Source organism: Furipterus horrens, unplaced genomic scaffold (genome assembly GCF_987537825.1).
Source record: "Furipterus horrens unplaced genomic scaffold, mFurHor1.1.pri manual_scaffold_9, whole genome shotgun sequence".
In the NCBI taxonomy this organism is placed as follows: domain Eukaryota; kingdom Metazoa; phylum Chordata; class Mammalia; order Chiroptera; family Furipteridae; genus Furipterus; species Furipterus horrens.
This window is the reverse complement of record NW_028327179.1, coordinates 101524862-101540854: the sequence shown is the minus strand read 5'-3', so window position 1 is coordinate 101540854 and position 15993 is coordinate 101524862. Positions and strand designations below refer to the sequence as shown.

Below are 15993 nucleotides of genomic sequence, written 5' to 3'. Positions count from 1 at the left end.
CCCCACGGCATTCTGGAAAATGTTGACCTCACCGAGGAGGAAAAATAGCATATAAGTCTCACTCGAGATCCCTTCGTCAAGGAGACAAGGTATGTGCCCATGTGGACACAAAGGGGCCACGTGCTAGCCTGGCACATGCAGGGGACCCTGCGTGGTGGCCTCTCAGGCTCAGAGGCCAAAGCGGCCCCATGGGATGGTCTGAAGTGGAAACTGTCTGACTGGGAGCAGGTCGTGGCGGGCAGTCCTGTCCCCGACAAAGGTCAGCCTTCACCTTAATCGAGCCCGTCTGCTGCCTTTTTGCATCTACGACAATACGCGCTCAGAATGTAGGGAAACTTCCTTTTTCCGCCCCAGGGGGAGACCACGAATCCCCTCACTGTCACTGTGATCGCATTGGCTGGTGGCTGCTCTCGCTCCCGGGCCCACCTGTACAGAAGAATCATGTGTCAATCATCCTACTTTTTATCCAATCCCAGAGCTCCCCTGCTCTGCTTCGTCCCGCCTCCCTAATCTACCACGAGTGGGTTTCCTGGAACCCCCTCACGCCTCCTCCGTTGACTGTAACATACAAATCAACGTGCAAAACTGCCATTTTCCGGAGCATCTTCTCCATCTGTTAGGATTTGCTTCCTGGCAACTGCCGTCAGTTTGGCGCAAAGAAACTCACAAAAATTCTCCCAGGCGGGGATGTGGCTTAGTTGACACATATGTGCGCACAGACATATCCATAGGTTCCTCCAGATGCAAAGGGAGAGAGCGGAGCCCGTCCCCTGGGGACGCACACAAACAGGCAGACACAGGATTTCACTCCGGGGCGTTGCAGGGACCCAATAAGGAGCAGCTGAATAATGAGCGTTCTGACCATTTCGAAAGCTCATCTCAGCTCCACGTCATTCCATACTCTTGTTACCGGAACCTTCTCCTGGATCTTAACGTGTCCATTGTGGCATAAAAAATGAATGAATTCTTGGTGGTATTTGTAAAAAATCAATTCTGAAGGTTGTTACTCATTGCAAAGTCACTGCATTCACGTAAAGCTATTTCCTCTTCAGGACAGGAAGGAAGGGAATGATCAGGAAGAGAAATGAGAGAGAGAAAAGGAGGAGGCAGCTGGAAGCATCACGGAGAGAAAGGTCCCCACATGGTGCCTCCTCCGTGGTGGGTTCTGACCGCCTGGCGACCTGCAGCCACTGCTGCCACTCGGTGTGCACCTTTGCAAGGGAAGACCCTGCTACGAAAGGTCCTGGACACCAGAGGCAGGTTTATTTAACCGCAGGAGGCCTTTATGAATATATGTAACCTGCCAATAGAGGTGGGCGGGGCTTCTCTGCTGGGCGGGGCTTCTCTAGTGGGCGGGGCTTCTCTAGTGGGCGGGGCTTCTCTGCTGGGCACAAGGCCCCCCTCAATTGCTTGTATTAATTCCCACCGCTGTGGAGACAGAGATGCGGCCTTGCTTTCTGGGCCGGGAGCCAGCAGGCCCCTGGACAGCTTCACTCGCAGGAGCAAGAATGAGCCCGTGAGAGGCAAATGCGTGTGCTTGTGCCTCCATCTTTCTACTTACGGTCTTTTTTCTTTTTCTCCCTATGGAATGCTGGCTTAGGCCAGGCCTGCAGCTACAGCACCCTAGTAAAAACATATCGCTGCATTATTTGTGTCTACCTAGGGTCTCCTCTGACCTGCTTTGAACCCCATAGCTCTGTTTCGGGGCTCTTCATCTCTGGTCCTTTTTTTTTTAATCCTCACCCGAGGACATTTTCTTATTGCTTTTAGAGACAGAGGAAGGGAGACAGGAAAAGAGAGAGAAATACAGACGTGAGAGAGAAACATTGATCGGTTACCTCCACATGTGCCTGGACCAGGGATCGAACCTGTGACCCTTTGGTTACAGGACGATGCTCCAACCAACCGAGCCACAGCAGCCGGGGCTCTGGTACCTCGTTTTATTGCTAGATCCTGACTCTTCACCAGTTCCCTTCCCCACTCCATCTCTCTCCTCCCTTCCTCCCTCTCCTCCTTCATTCTTTCCTTCCTTCCACTTCCTCTGCCCCCTCTCTTATCTTTCTTCTTCTTTTTTCTTTCTTTTCTTTTCTATCCCTATCATCTCTCAATGAACCCTTGGCTCTCCCCAGGGTTCAGCGCAGACTAACACGTGTCTCAGCTGTCTTCTGGGGTCTAGGCCCCACCTTCTGCTTAGCAAACATCCCTTATGTCTTGGCAACGCCTCCTCAGGAGGGATGAGATGATTCCCCTACGCGTGTTCTGGTGCTAGGTTCCCGCTGGTGGCTCACTATTTCATCTCCAAAGCTAACTCTGCCCTCCTTACGAAGATGGTCATGATCTTTCACTGCCAAGACCGGGCCCAGATTGCGTGACGGGGCCACCTCTAGCCCATGTGGGAGTAACAGAGTGCGATGCTCAGTCTCCCCCCAAATCAAAGGCACCATCCTTTCCAGTCACACCCAGGAGACCCTGGCTGTCTCTGTGGTTTGGATTTCTGGGTGCCACCAACCCCCAGAATTTACAACATACTGCTCTCTTTTGCCCCCAAGTCCCTTGATAAAATCTGTTCTCTCCGAGAACCATCTATTTCTTTCATTTTTAAATAAGCTAACCTCGGGATCAGAAATTAATTCGGAAGCCAGAGGGCAGAGCCATGGGGCAGGCAGCTCACTGGTCTGTGATAGCCTGTGAAGCGTCAGAAGCATTTCGGGAGCAGCGTGACTTCGCGAAGACACAGGGCGGCGTGTCCCTGAGCAGGACTGTCGCAGGAGGAGAACTCAACAGGGAGCCAGGAGACAGGCTGGCAGCCACAGCCGTGCCTCTTCCTAGCCGCGTGACCTCCGAAAAGCACAGCCTCTCTGGGCTTCGCTACCGCACAAGCCAGGATTCGAACTAGGTCTCTAGCATTTCACCACAAAGCTTCTCTGCCCCGAGAAGCAGTCTCAAGTGCACCCCACTGAGGCCACGACGGAATGCAAACTGCATTCTGGAGAGAGGACGTCAGAGGGGGCCACCCTGCCCGCTGGGCTGGCTGGGCCCCAGCGGCGTCTCTGCCCGACCCCCACACCGACAGCCAGCCCAGACCAACGAGAGAGGACATGGGCTACATCCTGCAAACAAGAAAGGGAGACCTGGCCCAGGCTGCAAGAGATGAACGTGTCTGTCTCTGTGCACAGAGCGCACTGTCTTGTTGATGCGGCCACCTTCTAGAAGCATCTTCCAGCTCCTTGGCCCCTCTAGCCAGCAGGGCGGTCGGGGGTGGGGGACAATGGGGAAGGAAGGAGAGCTCAGCTGTGTCTCTTCCAGGGCTGGTTGCTTAGCAACACCTCCCATCTCCGTGGGAGAAATGATGATTCCGGGAGGCGGCACGGAGGACTCATTTCTCACGAAGGGGCCGCCCCATTTTCCCAGACACACATTTTCTCAGACTGATAATAAGATCATCGCTGCAAGAGCTCGGGGGATCTATTTCTGTGGCCAGAAGGAGGCTGCGTGGAGCAGCCAGGGAGGCCACACCACATTGTCCGAAATGGCCAGGCACGGCTCTCCTGGCCCCCCAACCCCAGCTCCTGGGACTCACCACTGATCCACTTAGCCTCAGGGTCGTGAACTTTGAACTCGTCACTGAAGATGTCCTCCACCGTGATCTTCTTCTTCTGGGACAGACTGTTATCTTCCGCTGGGGGGAAAAAAAGGTACATTGTTACACTTTTTATTTCTGGCTGAACGAGGACTATAAACATTCAACTGCCATTCAGACACAGGATCGATGGTACAATGTAACTCCCACAAACACACGCTGAACAACGAAGCCAGCCATGCTTCCCGTTTTTGTTCTTAACCCATCTGCACGGACGGTAAGGGGACCGTGCGCTGCCACTCCCTGGGCTGTTCTGCTTGTTTGAATTTTTTATTTCAAAATCTGTGGCAGGTTGATGGGGAACAGTGCAACCATCTGTGAGATTCCGTAACAGCACGAGAAGAAATAATCCCTGATGAAATCCCCGAAGCTGCCGTGGGACCGGAGCGCCGAGGTTGACTGGCTAAGGACACTGGTTTGTTTGAGAACGTCATGGTCCCAATAACGATAAACCCCCAGAGACACTGACGGATATGAAGACATGAGAGTTGGCTGGGCCTGCATCCCCTCCACAATTGTTTGGGGACACAGTTTCACAGTTGTCTCTCTGGTTCGGTCCAGCGTCACGCTCTACGACTGAAATGCACGTTTGTGTATAAAACTGTGACTGTTTTCAAGGAATTTCCCATTTAAAAATTGTATTTATTCTTTTTAGAGATAGGCAAAGGGAGGGAGAGAAACATTGATCGGCTGCCTCTCACATGCCCCCAACTGGGGACGGAACCCGCAACCCAGGCCTGTGCCCTGACCGGGAATCGAACCGGCGACCTTTCGCTTTGCAGGATGACGCCCAACCACACGGTCAGGGCCCAGGAGACTTTATAAAAGCAGAAACCATCACGGGTCCCCTCTGCTGGCTGTCACTCAACCTTCTAACATGGTCAGTTCATAAACCATTGGGCAGGTAGCCCTGGGAACATGGGTATATGAGCATCATATAAGGAACTGCAGGGTACACACCAGAAAAACTAAAACTGCTATTATGTGACTTGGGTTGTTAATTTAATATCCTTCCCTACTGTTTATTTCTCTGTATGTATGTGTGTGTATATATATTACTTGGGCAATGAATATTAACAAAGTCATACCTTGATCATAAGCACACAGTCACACCAGAAGTTAGTGCCTGAACTAGGCTGTGTGTCTTCACGATGCCCCAGCGCCCTGGAAAGCTGCCTTCATCTTCCCCAACGACGCCCTTTGCTGTCTGAACAAGGGTGTGCGGCACCCCCACAGAGACAGGAGGGGAGACAACTCTCTCCCAGCACACGCCCCGGTGGGCGCGTGAAACCCCGCGTCTGCATCACAAGAGCCAACGCCACTCAGACACGCCTCATGGGGTGACTGACCTTCCGAAATGTTCGGGGTCTGCTGCACAGCACGCACACTCTTCATCTGGGTGTCATGGCTTTGGGGGCGGCTCTGCATTTCATTTGGTTCCTTTTGCTAACTTCCTAAGACCTGGAAGTGGGGCTTTATCCATCATATGCATGGACGCAAAACAGCAGAGAGAATTTGCTCCGTGAGGGAGGCGGGTGCTGTCTTTCCCTCTCGACTGTGGCAGACCACACACACACACCTTCGTGGGGTGCGCTTCCGCTCCCCCTTCGGCGATGGTGATGATGATAAAGAGCCACACTGTGGGGACGACAGGGGTCCCCAGAGTGGCAAGAGAGAAGTCCGGACGGGACCCCCACGGTGAGTCGGGGCGGAGACGCAGACAGCCGAGGCCCAGGCACGGTCACGGTCTCATTCTGCGTCCCCGTGGGTCAGCCCCCTGCCAGCTCTGACCTTCCCACGCGTCCACGGTTATGCTTCCTGGGAGCCTCAGTCACCCCAGGGCTGGCGAGGGTGCTCACTTCCCCTCGTTTGCTCGGATTCCTGTGGCTACTGTCACCGATTAGTGCAAACCTGGTGGCTTACTACGGTGGAAAGGTATCCTCTCCTGGTTCTGGAAGCTGGACGCCCAGCATCAGTGTCACCGGGCAAAATCTAAGTGTCCCGAGGGCTGAGCTCTCTCGGAAGTTCTGGGGACAAGCTCTCCCGTGTCTCCCCTAGGCACATCGCCTTTCCCCCTCTGTCTGTCTCAAATCCCCCGCTGCCTGTGTCTCATAAAGACACATGTGTTTGCATGGAGGACTCTGGAAAATCCAGGGGAATCCCGCGTCTTAGAGCGCCCCTGATGACCACGTCGGTGATGACCCCTTTCTCGCCACATAAGGTGACATTCCCAGCTTCCCGGCAGTGGGACGTCGCTCTCTTCAAGGAGACAGTTTTTCACCAACCACACCCCTCGAGACGTTTCCTCCCACTTCCAACTAAGCCACCACTTTGGAAGATATTCTCGGAAAATGCAATAACCATATATTTACCAAGTTAAAAACAAAAGACATAAAGAATCTGTATGAAGGAAAACCACGGGGGAGAACAGACGGATTAAACTGGAGGCTCCGCGAATCATCGCATGACCTCCTTGCTGGTCATGTTAACACTTGACATAAAAGCATGGAGTCAATTTAGAAACACCCTGGGGTTTGGCGACCATGAAATCAGAATCTGAGAAAGTACACCTGTATGAGGGGGAATCGCCCCCCTAAAAGCCTGGAATATCTTCTGGAGGGCCGGCCCCTTGCAGTGCAGGCTTCCACAACTAGGGGCATGTCCTAGGAACCCGTCTGTATCTGTGCACCAGCTGGTGTCGTTGTGAGAGGCTGCATTTGGCTGCAGTGAAATTTTTTGAAGATTCTTTCAAAGTGTTTGCCTGTCTCATGCTGGGTGATTTACAAGCACACCTACCCACACCGTGCTGAGCGCTCAGCAGTTTTTGAGCAAAAGCAGCATGACCCCCATGTCCCACCCTGCCTGTCCACCTGATCTTGTCCCAAGCGACTTTTTTTTGTTTCCCCAGATGAGAAAAGTCCTCAAAGGGAAACGTTTTGCCAACGTGGAAGAGTAGAAGCACCAAAAGGCATCAAAATCGACATGTTCATAAACTGTTTTGAGCAGAGGAAAAAACATCTCAATAGATGTATTGCATCAAGCATAGAGCATTCTGAAGATGACGGACATTTAAACATGTGAGAATAAATACACAACGTTTTATAAATAAATTCAGGGTTTGGGGGGGGGCTCCCCCTTGTATGTTTCTGCATCACAAAGTGATCAGGGTCGTTGAACAAGGGTGTCAAGAGCAGTTCTGCCTACAAGAGGCAAAGGACAGTCCCTTCCCCTCCTCCCACCTGCCCAGTTCATTCTGTACCATTTTATCGTATCACTGATTTCTTTGTTCCTGCCTCTGACCCGGTAACTCGACCTAGACCCCTGAATGGATGCCTTTGGCTCCCGACTGCTCAGAGTCCCCTAAAGTAAGAACAACTAGACCAGCCAGCCCCCTGTAACCCAGGGTCCCAAAATTCACTTAGAATTTACCAAGAGGCCCCAGTGAAGCCAGGGGACAGACTCCAGGAAAACCAGGGTGCCGGGATGCGATTTACCGCTTTTCATGGTTCACAGGCAACGATGCCTTTGGAATCGGGAGCACGATGCAGTGATGCTTTGAAAACTGCCCTTTTATGGATACATTCGTAGGTGCACGTGCCTACCTGACAGCCTCAATGCAGGCGTGAATCATAAGCACCCACTGCTGTTCTTGAGGCAAACGGCTCTTTAGGGTGAGATTCAATAAATAATCAGGGGGTACCTAGCTCCCCTTCTGGAACGAATGAAGAAGCATCGGAAGGGAGACCGTTATGACTCTCCAGGGGCCCCGCTGCTCGGTGTTTTGGAAGTTCACTACTAAACCAGAAGGTGAGCAGTGGCGCAAATTAATTCTTTCTTTGAGGAGACTCTGTCCGAGCTCCCCCGTAGACCTGTTTTCAGTTTAAAGAACGGCGTGGGCTCTCTGCCCCAGTCCAAGGAATGGGACGGTGCTGCGGACGGAGTCTGTAAGTCCAGGGCTCTTGCGTGTCGGGGCAGACGGGGGCTCTTCCATGGACCCAGAGGAACACTTGCTGCTCCCACCCCCTACGGCGAAGGGGGGCTCTGCCATATCATCTGTTACAGCAAATAAGCAGCTGTTTTGGGGTCGACAGGGGTCCGTGAGGAGAGTCCTGGGAGGTTCCCTTCCTTCCTGTGACGGTACAAGACGGAAGGTGTGACGTCATGGCTGACCTTGACCACCAGAACGGTGATGATGGGAGAAAGGATAACACTGGGGAACACGATTTTTGTTGAGTTAGATCTGACACTTGTTTTTGACTAACTTTTGGCATCTGAATCCAAAATGACCCCAGTTTTTCTCTACCAGGTCAACTTTTTAAAGGACAGGATACCCTTCTTTTGTCCCAAAAATCATATAAAATGTAATACAAGGGAAAATAAAGAAAAAATTACCTGAATATACTGTTTATTTAGTTATTTTGTTCATATAAAGGCTATATATTGTTACTGTTAAGTCAAATTGTGTACAAGTAGTAAAGTTCTGCTACCAAACATACATATTAAGGTATTTTATCTTTTCAAATGACAGGCTAGGAAATGCCAAAATGAGACACTTGAAACAGTCTCCTTCAGTTGGCAAAGCTTTAACAAATGGCTTCATGAGACCCAGTTTTATGTGCAGAGGTGGGAATAGAATGTTCTTTCAGTCAACAAGTGGCTCATGTAGAATGTTTGGATCACTGGGTTTGAGGTCAGACCTTGGAGGTCAGTTTGACTCCCCCCAACGCTTCTCACGAGCTCTGCTGTCCCACATACACAGAAAACAGGGATACCTGGTGTATCTGCGTTGCTGACCAAGAAGGAAGCAGACCATTTAAGGTCAACACAGATGATCCAGTTGTGCTTGTGATATTGCAACAGACCAATGACTCTCTTTATGTCTCATATTCTTCACAAAAACAAACTGAATGGCCAATTGGGACGACACCGAATAAATTGCCATTGTGGAGGAGGACACACTTCAGGCTCTGCTTTGAGCTATTGATGAACAGTCACCATTCAGTTGCGTTATAGATTGGAACTCCCAATTCCTCCATTAAGCCATGTATGTTATAGCAATACACAAAGCCACTGTCACTTCGAAAGTTCTGCAGAAATGCACTTCCTCTTGACCAAAAGTAGGGTGCCTTCGCTCCTTTTTCAAGCAAGTTTTTCTTGTGCAGTCTTGATGCTGGGAGTTCTGAAGCCTTTTTGGATAATCCCAAATCTCATGCCAAACCATTCAACTCATGCTGATCAAATCCCTTATAAACTGAGACATCTTCAATTTCAAATTCTTCATGGTGGCTGTCACTTAGTTCTTCACCATACTCCTGTTTTTCGAAAGAGGGTAGTTCAGTGAAAACTGGCACTGGGATTTCAGCTGAATGAGGCACTGGGCGTATAGCTGATGGCAGACTAGGATACTCTATTTTACATTTATTTTTCTTGTTATATCCCGACGTTTCCACTATACAAAAGTAACAGTCATTTGAATGATCTCTGGGCTCTCGCCAAACCGTAGGTATACCAAATGGCAATTTATCACATGTTCCCTTCGTCTACATCAGTAAACTCTCGACACACTGCTTGCACACCTTGTGAGGGGCCCAGGACTTATCCTGATCACCAAGTTTTACTTTAAAATATGCAGAATAGGCTTGCCTGACAAATGCGCTGATGTTTGTCCTTTGGGAATGGCGAAACTGCCACAGATATAACTAAATGAATCAGGGTTGTTTAGGCACTTAGGACAAGAAATAGCAGAGGCAGACGTGACCTGAAGGGAAGGAAATAAGTACGTATGTAAATAAAAAAATAAATTCTGCTAACGCCTTGTATACAGACAGGAACTCGGACTACACTTTGGGATACGATTCACTATATAGAGCGGCCCACAACCTCTCACCACACTGTCTCCTGTGTAACTGAGTAGCCTAGACCAGTATGGACCTGTCGCTGGTCTCCAAGGTCATCCCCCACCCCACCCCCCACTCGAGGGAGGTTTGCTCTCAGCCAATAGGAGAGCACCAGTGCTTCCCTCGATCCAGGCTCGATCCAGCTTAGAGTGGGCTCATTAAGATAAACTGTAGAGAAAAACTTGACGTGATAGAAGAAAACTAACTGCAGTTTTGAAATCAGCATGCCTATTTAAGTCTAAAACAGCTGAAAAATGGAACTCAACAGGAATTATGTTAAAAATGATTCCCCTGTATTATATGATTAATTTATACTGTAAATGTAAAAAGTATAAAAGCAAGCCAAACTATCCTACTATGTTAGAAAGTAGGTTCCTCTCAACTACCTTCTGTGTTCTGATAAGGGTGCTGGCTGTAGGAGCCTGTTCACTTTGAAAATTCATCAAGTAATATAAGTATTTATATATGTATTAATTATACAGACATCTATAGTCCACACACTATATATTAATAAATGTTTCAAAAATCGTGTGTTCCGGAATTAAAAAGAAAAAAAGCTTAAAACAATGAGATACCATCGCACACCTATTGCAATGGCCAAAAACCCAGACCCGACAACACCAAGTGCACACAAGGACACGGAGCAAAAGGAACACGCCTCACAGTGGGTGGGGATGCAGACGGGCTGCTACCCCGGAAGACGGTTCTGCCGTTTCTTACAAAACTACGCACACTCTCACCACCACCGGATCCAGCAGTCCCGCTCCTTGGTATTTAACCAAAGGGGCTGCAAACTTCAGTCCACGCCCAAACCTACACACAGATGGTTATCACCCTCTTATTGGTAATGGCCACGACTTCGGAGCAAACAAGGTGGCCTTCAGCAGGTGATAGATAAACAAACTATGGTTTATCCATCAGTGGAATATCATTCCGCTAAAAAGAAACGAGCTGTCTATCACCTGACTAAGAGAAGAAGCCAATCTGGAAAGGCCACGTACTGTGTGATTGCGGCCACAGGTCCTACGCCGTCCGAGAAAAGGCAGAACTAGGGACACAGCATAAAGACCCGTGGCGGGCAGGGGTTAGAGGCATGAACAGAGAAGAGAGGAGTTTTAGGCGGTGAAACTACTCCGTAGTGAGGGATCCATGCCATTACACATCAGTCCAAACACCCAGAAGGCGCAACAGCAAGAGGGACGGGCCCTCAGGGAAATTGGGGACTCTGGTGACAATGAGACATCAGTGCTCCCTCCATTGTAGCGAAAGGACCACTTTGGTGAGGGGGCCGTGCACGTCTGGGAGCAAAGTCTATCGGGGAAATATCCATCTTCCCTTCCATTTTGTGTGAACCTAAAATTGCTCTAAAAAATAATGTCCATTTAAAAAAAATCTATGGAAATGTTATTACAGAACATGCTCTATTAACCGGCAGTTACAATTCTGGGATGGGGGGATTCTCGTCAATGTAATTATTATGTAGCCCCCCCCAACACATTCCGTCAGGTCTGGGCTCTCGTATAAACTCAGAACGCCCGGCTGCGTTTCTGACGCGTCTGTAAGAATCTGACTTACGAGCTGTAACTGCCGATTCTGTAGGTTTCTCTTCTCCGTTAAGCTATTGAGTCCAATTGAATTCATTTCCTTTTTTTAAAAAGATAAGCCGAGAGCCAGCAACGCTGTTGCAGACATTAGACCTAAATCAAACAGTGATGAAATTTCAACCCCATAAAAATAATCTCCCTGCGGCGCTCCTCCCCGGGAGACCGCCGAGTCATATATTCTGAGAACTTCCGTTGGCCTTCACCCCAAGTCTCCCTTCCGCGCGACTTTCAAATAGCCAAGGCTTTTTGTTTATGTGCCACCTGAGGGGGTTCTGGTGTTTTGTCAGGAACCCCGATCCATCTTCTCTAATGTGAAAACCCATGGAAGTCAAACGTCAGGGCTGTGTGAACGCCAGCGCGACCGGGCGGGTTTCCCAGTTTGCACCCCAGGAGCGGGGGCCCCGGAGCAGGAGGAGGGTGCTCCTTCATCAGCACGCACCAGCCGGTGCCGTCCCCAGCAGGCCCGTGCTGCCTGTGACCCGGCGCAGCCTCGCTTTTAATATCCGCAAATAAAAAAGGTAGCTCTGAGTCTATTATTCCAAAGAGAGATTTAGAAAAGAGCACCGGCTCGCCGGGGAGAAATGAATGACAGAATTGAAAAGGACACAGTCTCATCTGGCGGCTCCGTTTGGAGCAAGGATTGCCTTAAGCACTTTTAATTTGATCTTCAAGACATAAATTGTGTGTAATTGGTGATAATCAAGCTGAACGACGGAACAAGGCAGTTGGTATGCGTAACGGTCCCCGCGAGGCCCTTCGCGGTCCCAAGGCCACCACGGAGCGGCCTGTCACGGCGCTGAGCACCCGCGTGCCAAGGGCCCCGTCGGGGGCCTGAGACATTTTCACCAAAAGACAGAAGCTGGGGCATTCAGAACATATTTGGGGGACAAGGTGAAAAAGCAAGTCACTATCATCTGAATTTCAGTAAACTGGAACACAAGACCGGAAACAGGTAACGCTGGAGAGAGGATTATTTTTTTAAAAAGTACAGTAGGCTTTTTAAGTCGTTCTAACAAAACTGGAGGCGAGGCTGGGTGGGGAGCCCGGTGCTGGGGGAAGGCACCCAAGATTCTGCAGAGGCACCCAGGTGTTATTGCTTCGGGGGCTCTCCATCTTTCAGGCAAAACTCGCGTCGGAAAGTCAAGGATTCAATTACTGGCACAACCCGGCGTCCAACCCAGCCCTGCCCACGAGGCTCTGTCACTTCTGCTCCGTGATCACACGCCCCTGACGTGCTCCTGTGGGAGGGGACGCGCAGCCCTCCCGGGCACCGGGCAGCCGGTTTCTTCTTTCCGCGCATTTCGCCAGCACGGAGCTCCACGCGCTCGGGCCCTCGCGGGGGGTCATTAATATCTGACCAGGAGCGGGCACCCCTGGTCCCTGTGCGGTGGTTCCGCAGCTCAGGGCAGGAGGAGCATTTGACCCTCTCCTCTGCCTCCTGGTGTTTGAGTCCAGAGCCAGAGCCGCTGCTCTGTCCAGGAAGGAGGGAGGATGCAGAAGACCCGCGAGGGGCGGGAGCCGACGTGGGACGCACAGTTCCCGAGCAGAGCCACCCGGACAAAGAAACAGTCGCTGCGAAAACCCGACAGGACCACCGGGTCAGTGTGGCAAGGCACCGCCACCTTGATTTTTACCAGAAGCACAGAAGAAGCTGCGCCCTTCCCGGCCTTTTCTGGAACTGAGGGAGTCCACCGGAGCCCCGCTGCCCGGATGCTCTGGCTCATCGTTGCCCTGACAACGGGGCCATCAGCATTCCGTGATAATGGGGTACCTTGGCTGCATTTTCTCTCTACTGCAGACAGAAGGCTGCTTCTCCGGCCTCGGGGACGCATGTCAAATCCTGCGGGGATTAGAGGCTGCGTCTGGGAGGTGGCAGCTGACATGGGTCGCCTGACCGTTGAGGAGACGGAGGGACAGCTCTGGGTGGCGCAGAGCGGGGCACAAGGAGAGAAGGGGCCCAGACGTGGTTCTCAGCCCTGCCCCTGGGTCCAGACGCTTCCCATGCATCCCTGCGGCTCTGGGCCACGGTGACAGGAGCTGCAGGCGCGTAATTATTCTCCCTTACCAGGATGACAGCAAGAGATGGCGAACGTTCTCGGGTGACTTTGGAGGAGGGGGTCATCCGCACGCCCTAGAACGTCCTGCCTCTCTCAGCCCCAGCACGAGCCCTGGACGACCAGAGAATCCAATCTCCAATCATCCCTTGCTCACCCAGAGCCAGCCCTGTGCCCAGGAAGGAAAGGGAGCGCAGGTGCACTCCCCACGCGCCCAGGGACGCCGGCCCCCTTTGCATTCACGGAAGACAGGAGCTGCTCAGGCCCCCAGCTGACCTCAGCCCGCAGGAGCTCCGTGGCAACCAGAGCAAGCACAGGGCGGGGCCCAGGAGGGTTCCCCTGCGAGGACGCAACTCGGTTTATTCTTGTGTTATGACTCATTAGCCACTGCGGTGCCTTCCACGCGGACAACTGCAGGCCTGCCTGGCCCCAGCCCGCATCTGCGCCCCCGGGTCCTTCCGCGGCTCCTCTGAACTCCGCCCCTTACCTTCCGCAGGTGAGCCCGTGTTTTCCCGGTCAGTCCGGCGGATTCAACACGGGTCTGAGTCCTGAGTCCCAGTGTCCCAGGCAACCTCGGCTCCTTCACAAACCGCCGCCCAAGGGGGGGCCACACGCTCTTTTCAGAATTGCTGCTGGGATGCCTCCCGCACCTCTGGCAACTTTTTAGGGCACTTTAGTACATAAGTGGCCAGAGCACACTTTGCTTTTTTTTACAACGTTCTCAACATTGTTGAAACATGTGAATGGAAATAAAATTCACTTTTCATAAAGACGTGCGTGTCTATCCCCCACTATCAAATGCCAGGAGAGTTTTGTCACCCCCGAAAGCAATCTCATTCTGACATGTCCATGTGGGTTCAGACATGGTCACAGAATGTCCCAGCTGGTGTGAATGTTGCGAATAGGGGCGGCTGTGTGTACTTGGGAAATCTCTGTCTCTTCCTCTCAACTTTGCTGTGACCCTAAAACTTCCCTAAATGTATGATGTCTCAAAGAAAAAAAAAAAAAAAGAAAGCTCATACCTACTGTGTCCCCTCCATCCAGCCTCTGTTAACCACGGATCGACGCTCTGTCTCTATGGATTCGCCTGTGGCAGAACCCCAGGGGCATCTTCCACTAGCATAAGGCTTCCAAGTCTCACCCACACGCTAGTACCTATCGGCATCTTGTTCCTTTTCATGGCTGAATAATATTCCACAACAGACCACATTTGCTCATCTGCGCCCCGGGTGAAGGGCATCTGGGTCGTTTTCCTTTCCTGGCTGTCGTGAATGCTGATGCCCCAGACAACGGTGGACAAGCTGGGGAACAGCACATATTTCCAGTTTCCCTGGGTGCACACCTGAAGCGGAATTACTAGGTCACATGTTTCCATTAATTACTGGGTAGCTTTACGCTGACCTTTTTGAGGGACCACCAAAACATCCTCCACAGACATCACATCATTTTACCTTCCTACTAATAATGGGGGAAGGCTCCAGTTTCTCCACATCCTCGCCAACAATGGATTTTCTCCCTCCTTTTTGTTTTGTTATTGTTTTTTTTTTAATGTGGCCATCCTGGTGGGAGCCCAGTGGCTTCTTGCTGTGGGGCTGGGTTTGCCCGTTCCCGATGACTCCTGACGTTACGGTTCTTGGCCTTTTGCACTTTTGTTGGACAAACGTTATCCAATTTTCTGCCCATTTTTAAATTAATTGTCTTTTTGTGCGTCGCGAGAGTTCTCTGCATAGACACTAGACTCAGACTAAATATGTGGTTGGTCCATAGCTTCTCCCCGTAGGAGGCTGTCTTTTCGCTTTCTCCACAGAGTCCTCTGAGGCTCAGAAGTTTTTCAGTTGGGTGAGCGCAATGTATCTGTTTTTCTCTGGTTGCTGTGCTTTTGCTGGGCTGTGTAAGGAAGAGTTGCCTAATACCAGGTCCCAATGACTTAGTTGCATGTTTTCTTCTAAGAGTTCTACCCTTTTAGCTCTTATATTTAAGCTCTTAAGCTTAGGGTGTTGATTCGCACGGGTAAGACTCCAGGCTGGTCCTCCTGGCTGCGGACACCCAGTTGTTGAAAGACTGTACTTTCCCCCATTGAGTGGCCATAGCACCCTTGCCAAAAATGAACAGTGTCGTGATAGGGGTGAGTGGAGGTGAGCAAAGGGGAGAAAACGGGGGTGGGAAGAGACTTTGCTTGGGGCCGTGGGTGCACTGTGCTGTGGGCAGATGATGTGTTATTGATTGTACACTTGAAACCTGCATGGTTTTGCGAACCAATACATTCCATTGGAAAAAGAATGACCCTCTAGTTTCTTGCTATTGTGATAACTTGATCTAGTTGGGCTTAAGGATAAAGACTACTATCTTTTCATTATAGTTTTGTGATGATGGTTTAAACATACACCATAATTGGCACTTCTTGTACCTATTGAAGATTTTTTTACGCTGCATTTTTTTTCATCTTAAGGGCTAATACTGTGCGTGCAGTCTGTTTATTGGGGCTCAAAACCTGATTTTGTCCACACAGACAGGCACCTGCTGAAGTGGGGGCTATTTATTCTTGGCCATGTTTTCAGATCATAACTCCCATGTGCTTATCTTCCAGACAAAGGCTGTCTTGTCCCCCTGTCTTGCCCCTCTGCTAACGCTCCCGTCACTCCTCACCTTCACCGTGAACCTTCTCCCCAGGGATGTCTCTCTCCTCGAAGCTTCCAGACCCCTCACTTTCGGAACAGCCAATACCTGTGTCTACATAGGATTTTGCTGCAGGTTCTTTTCTGTTTCTGTGTGTATTTTCTTCCCTGAGAGATTTCTGA

General features: G+C 50.8%; 1 protein-coding gene across 1 annotated transcript in view; it reads right to left on the bottom strand.

Annotated features, from left to right (window-relative positions):
* DPP6 (dipeptidyl peptidase like 6) overlaps positions 1 to 15993 on the bottom strand; it is a 352854-nt gene that overhangs the window by 146437 nt on the left and 190424 nt on the right. Inside the window, exon 3 of the mRNA XM_090287723.1 lies at positions 3581 to 3679. Within this exon, the coding sequence (XP_090143849.1) occupies positions 3581 to 3679 (99 nt within the window). The remainder of the gene's footprint in view (positions 1 to 3580; positions 3680 to 15993) is intronic.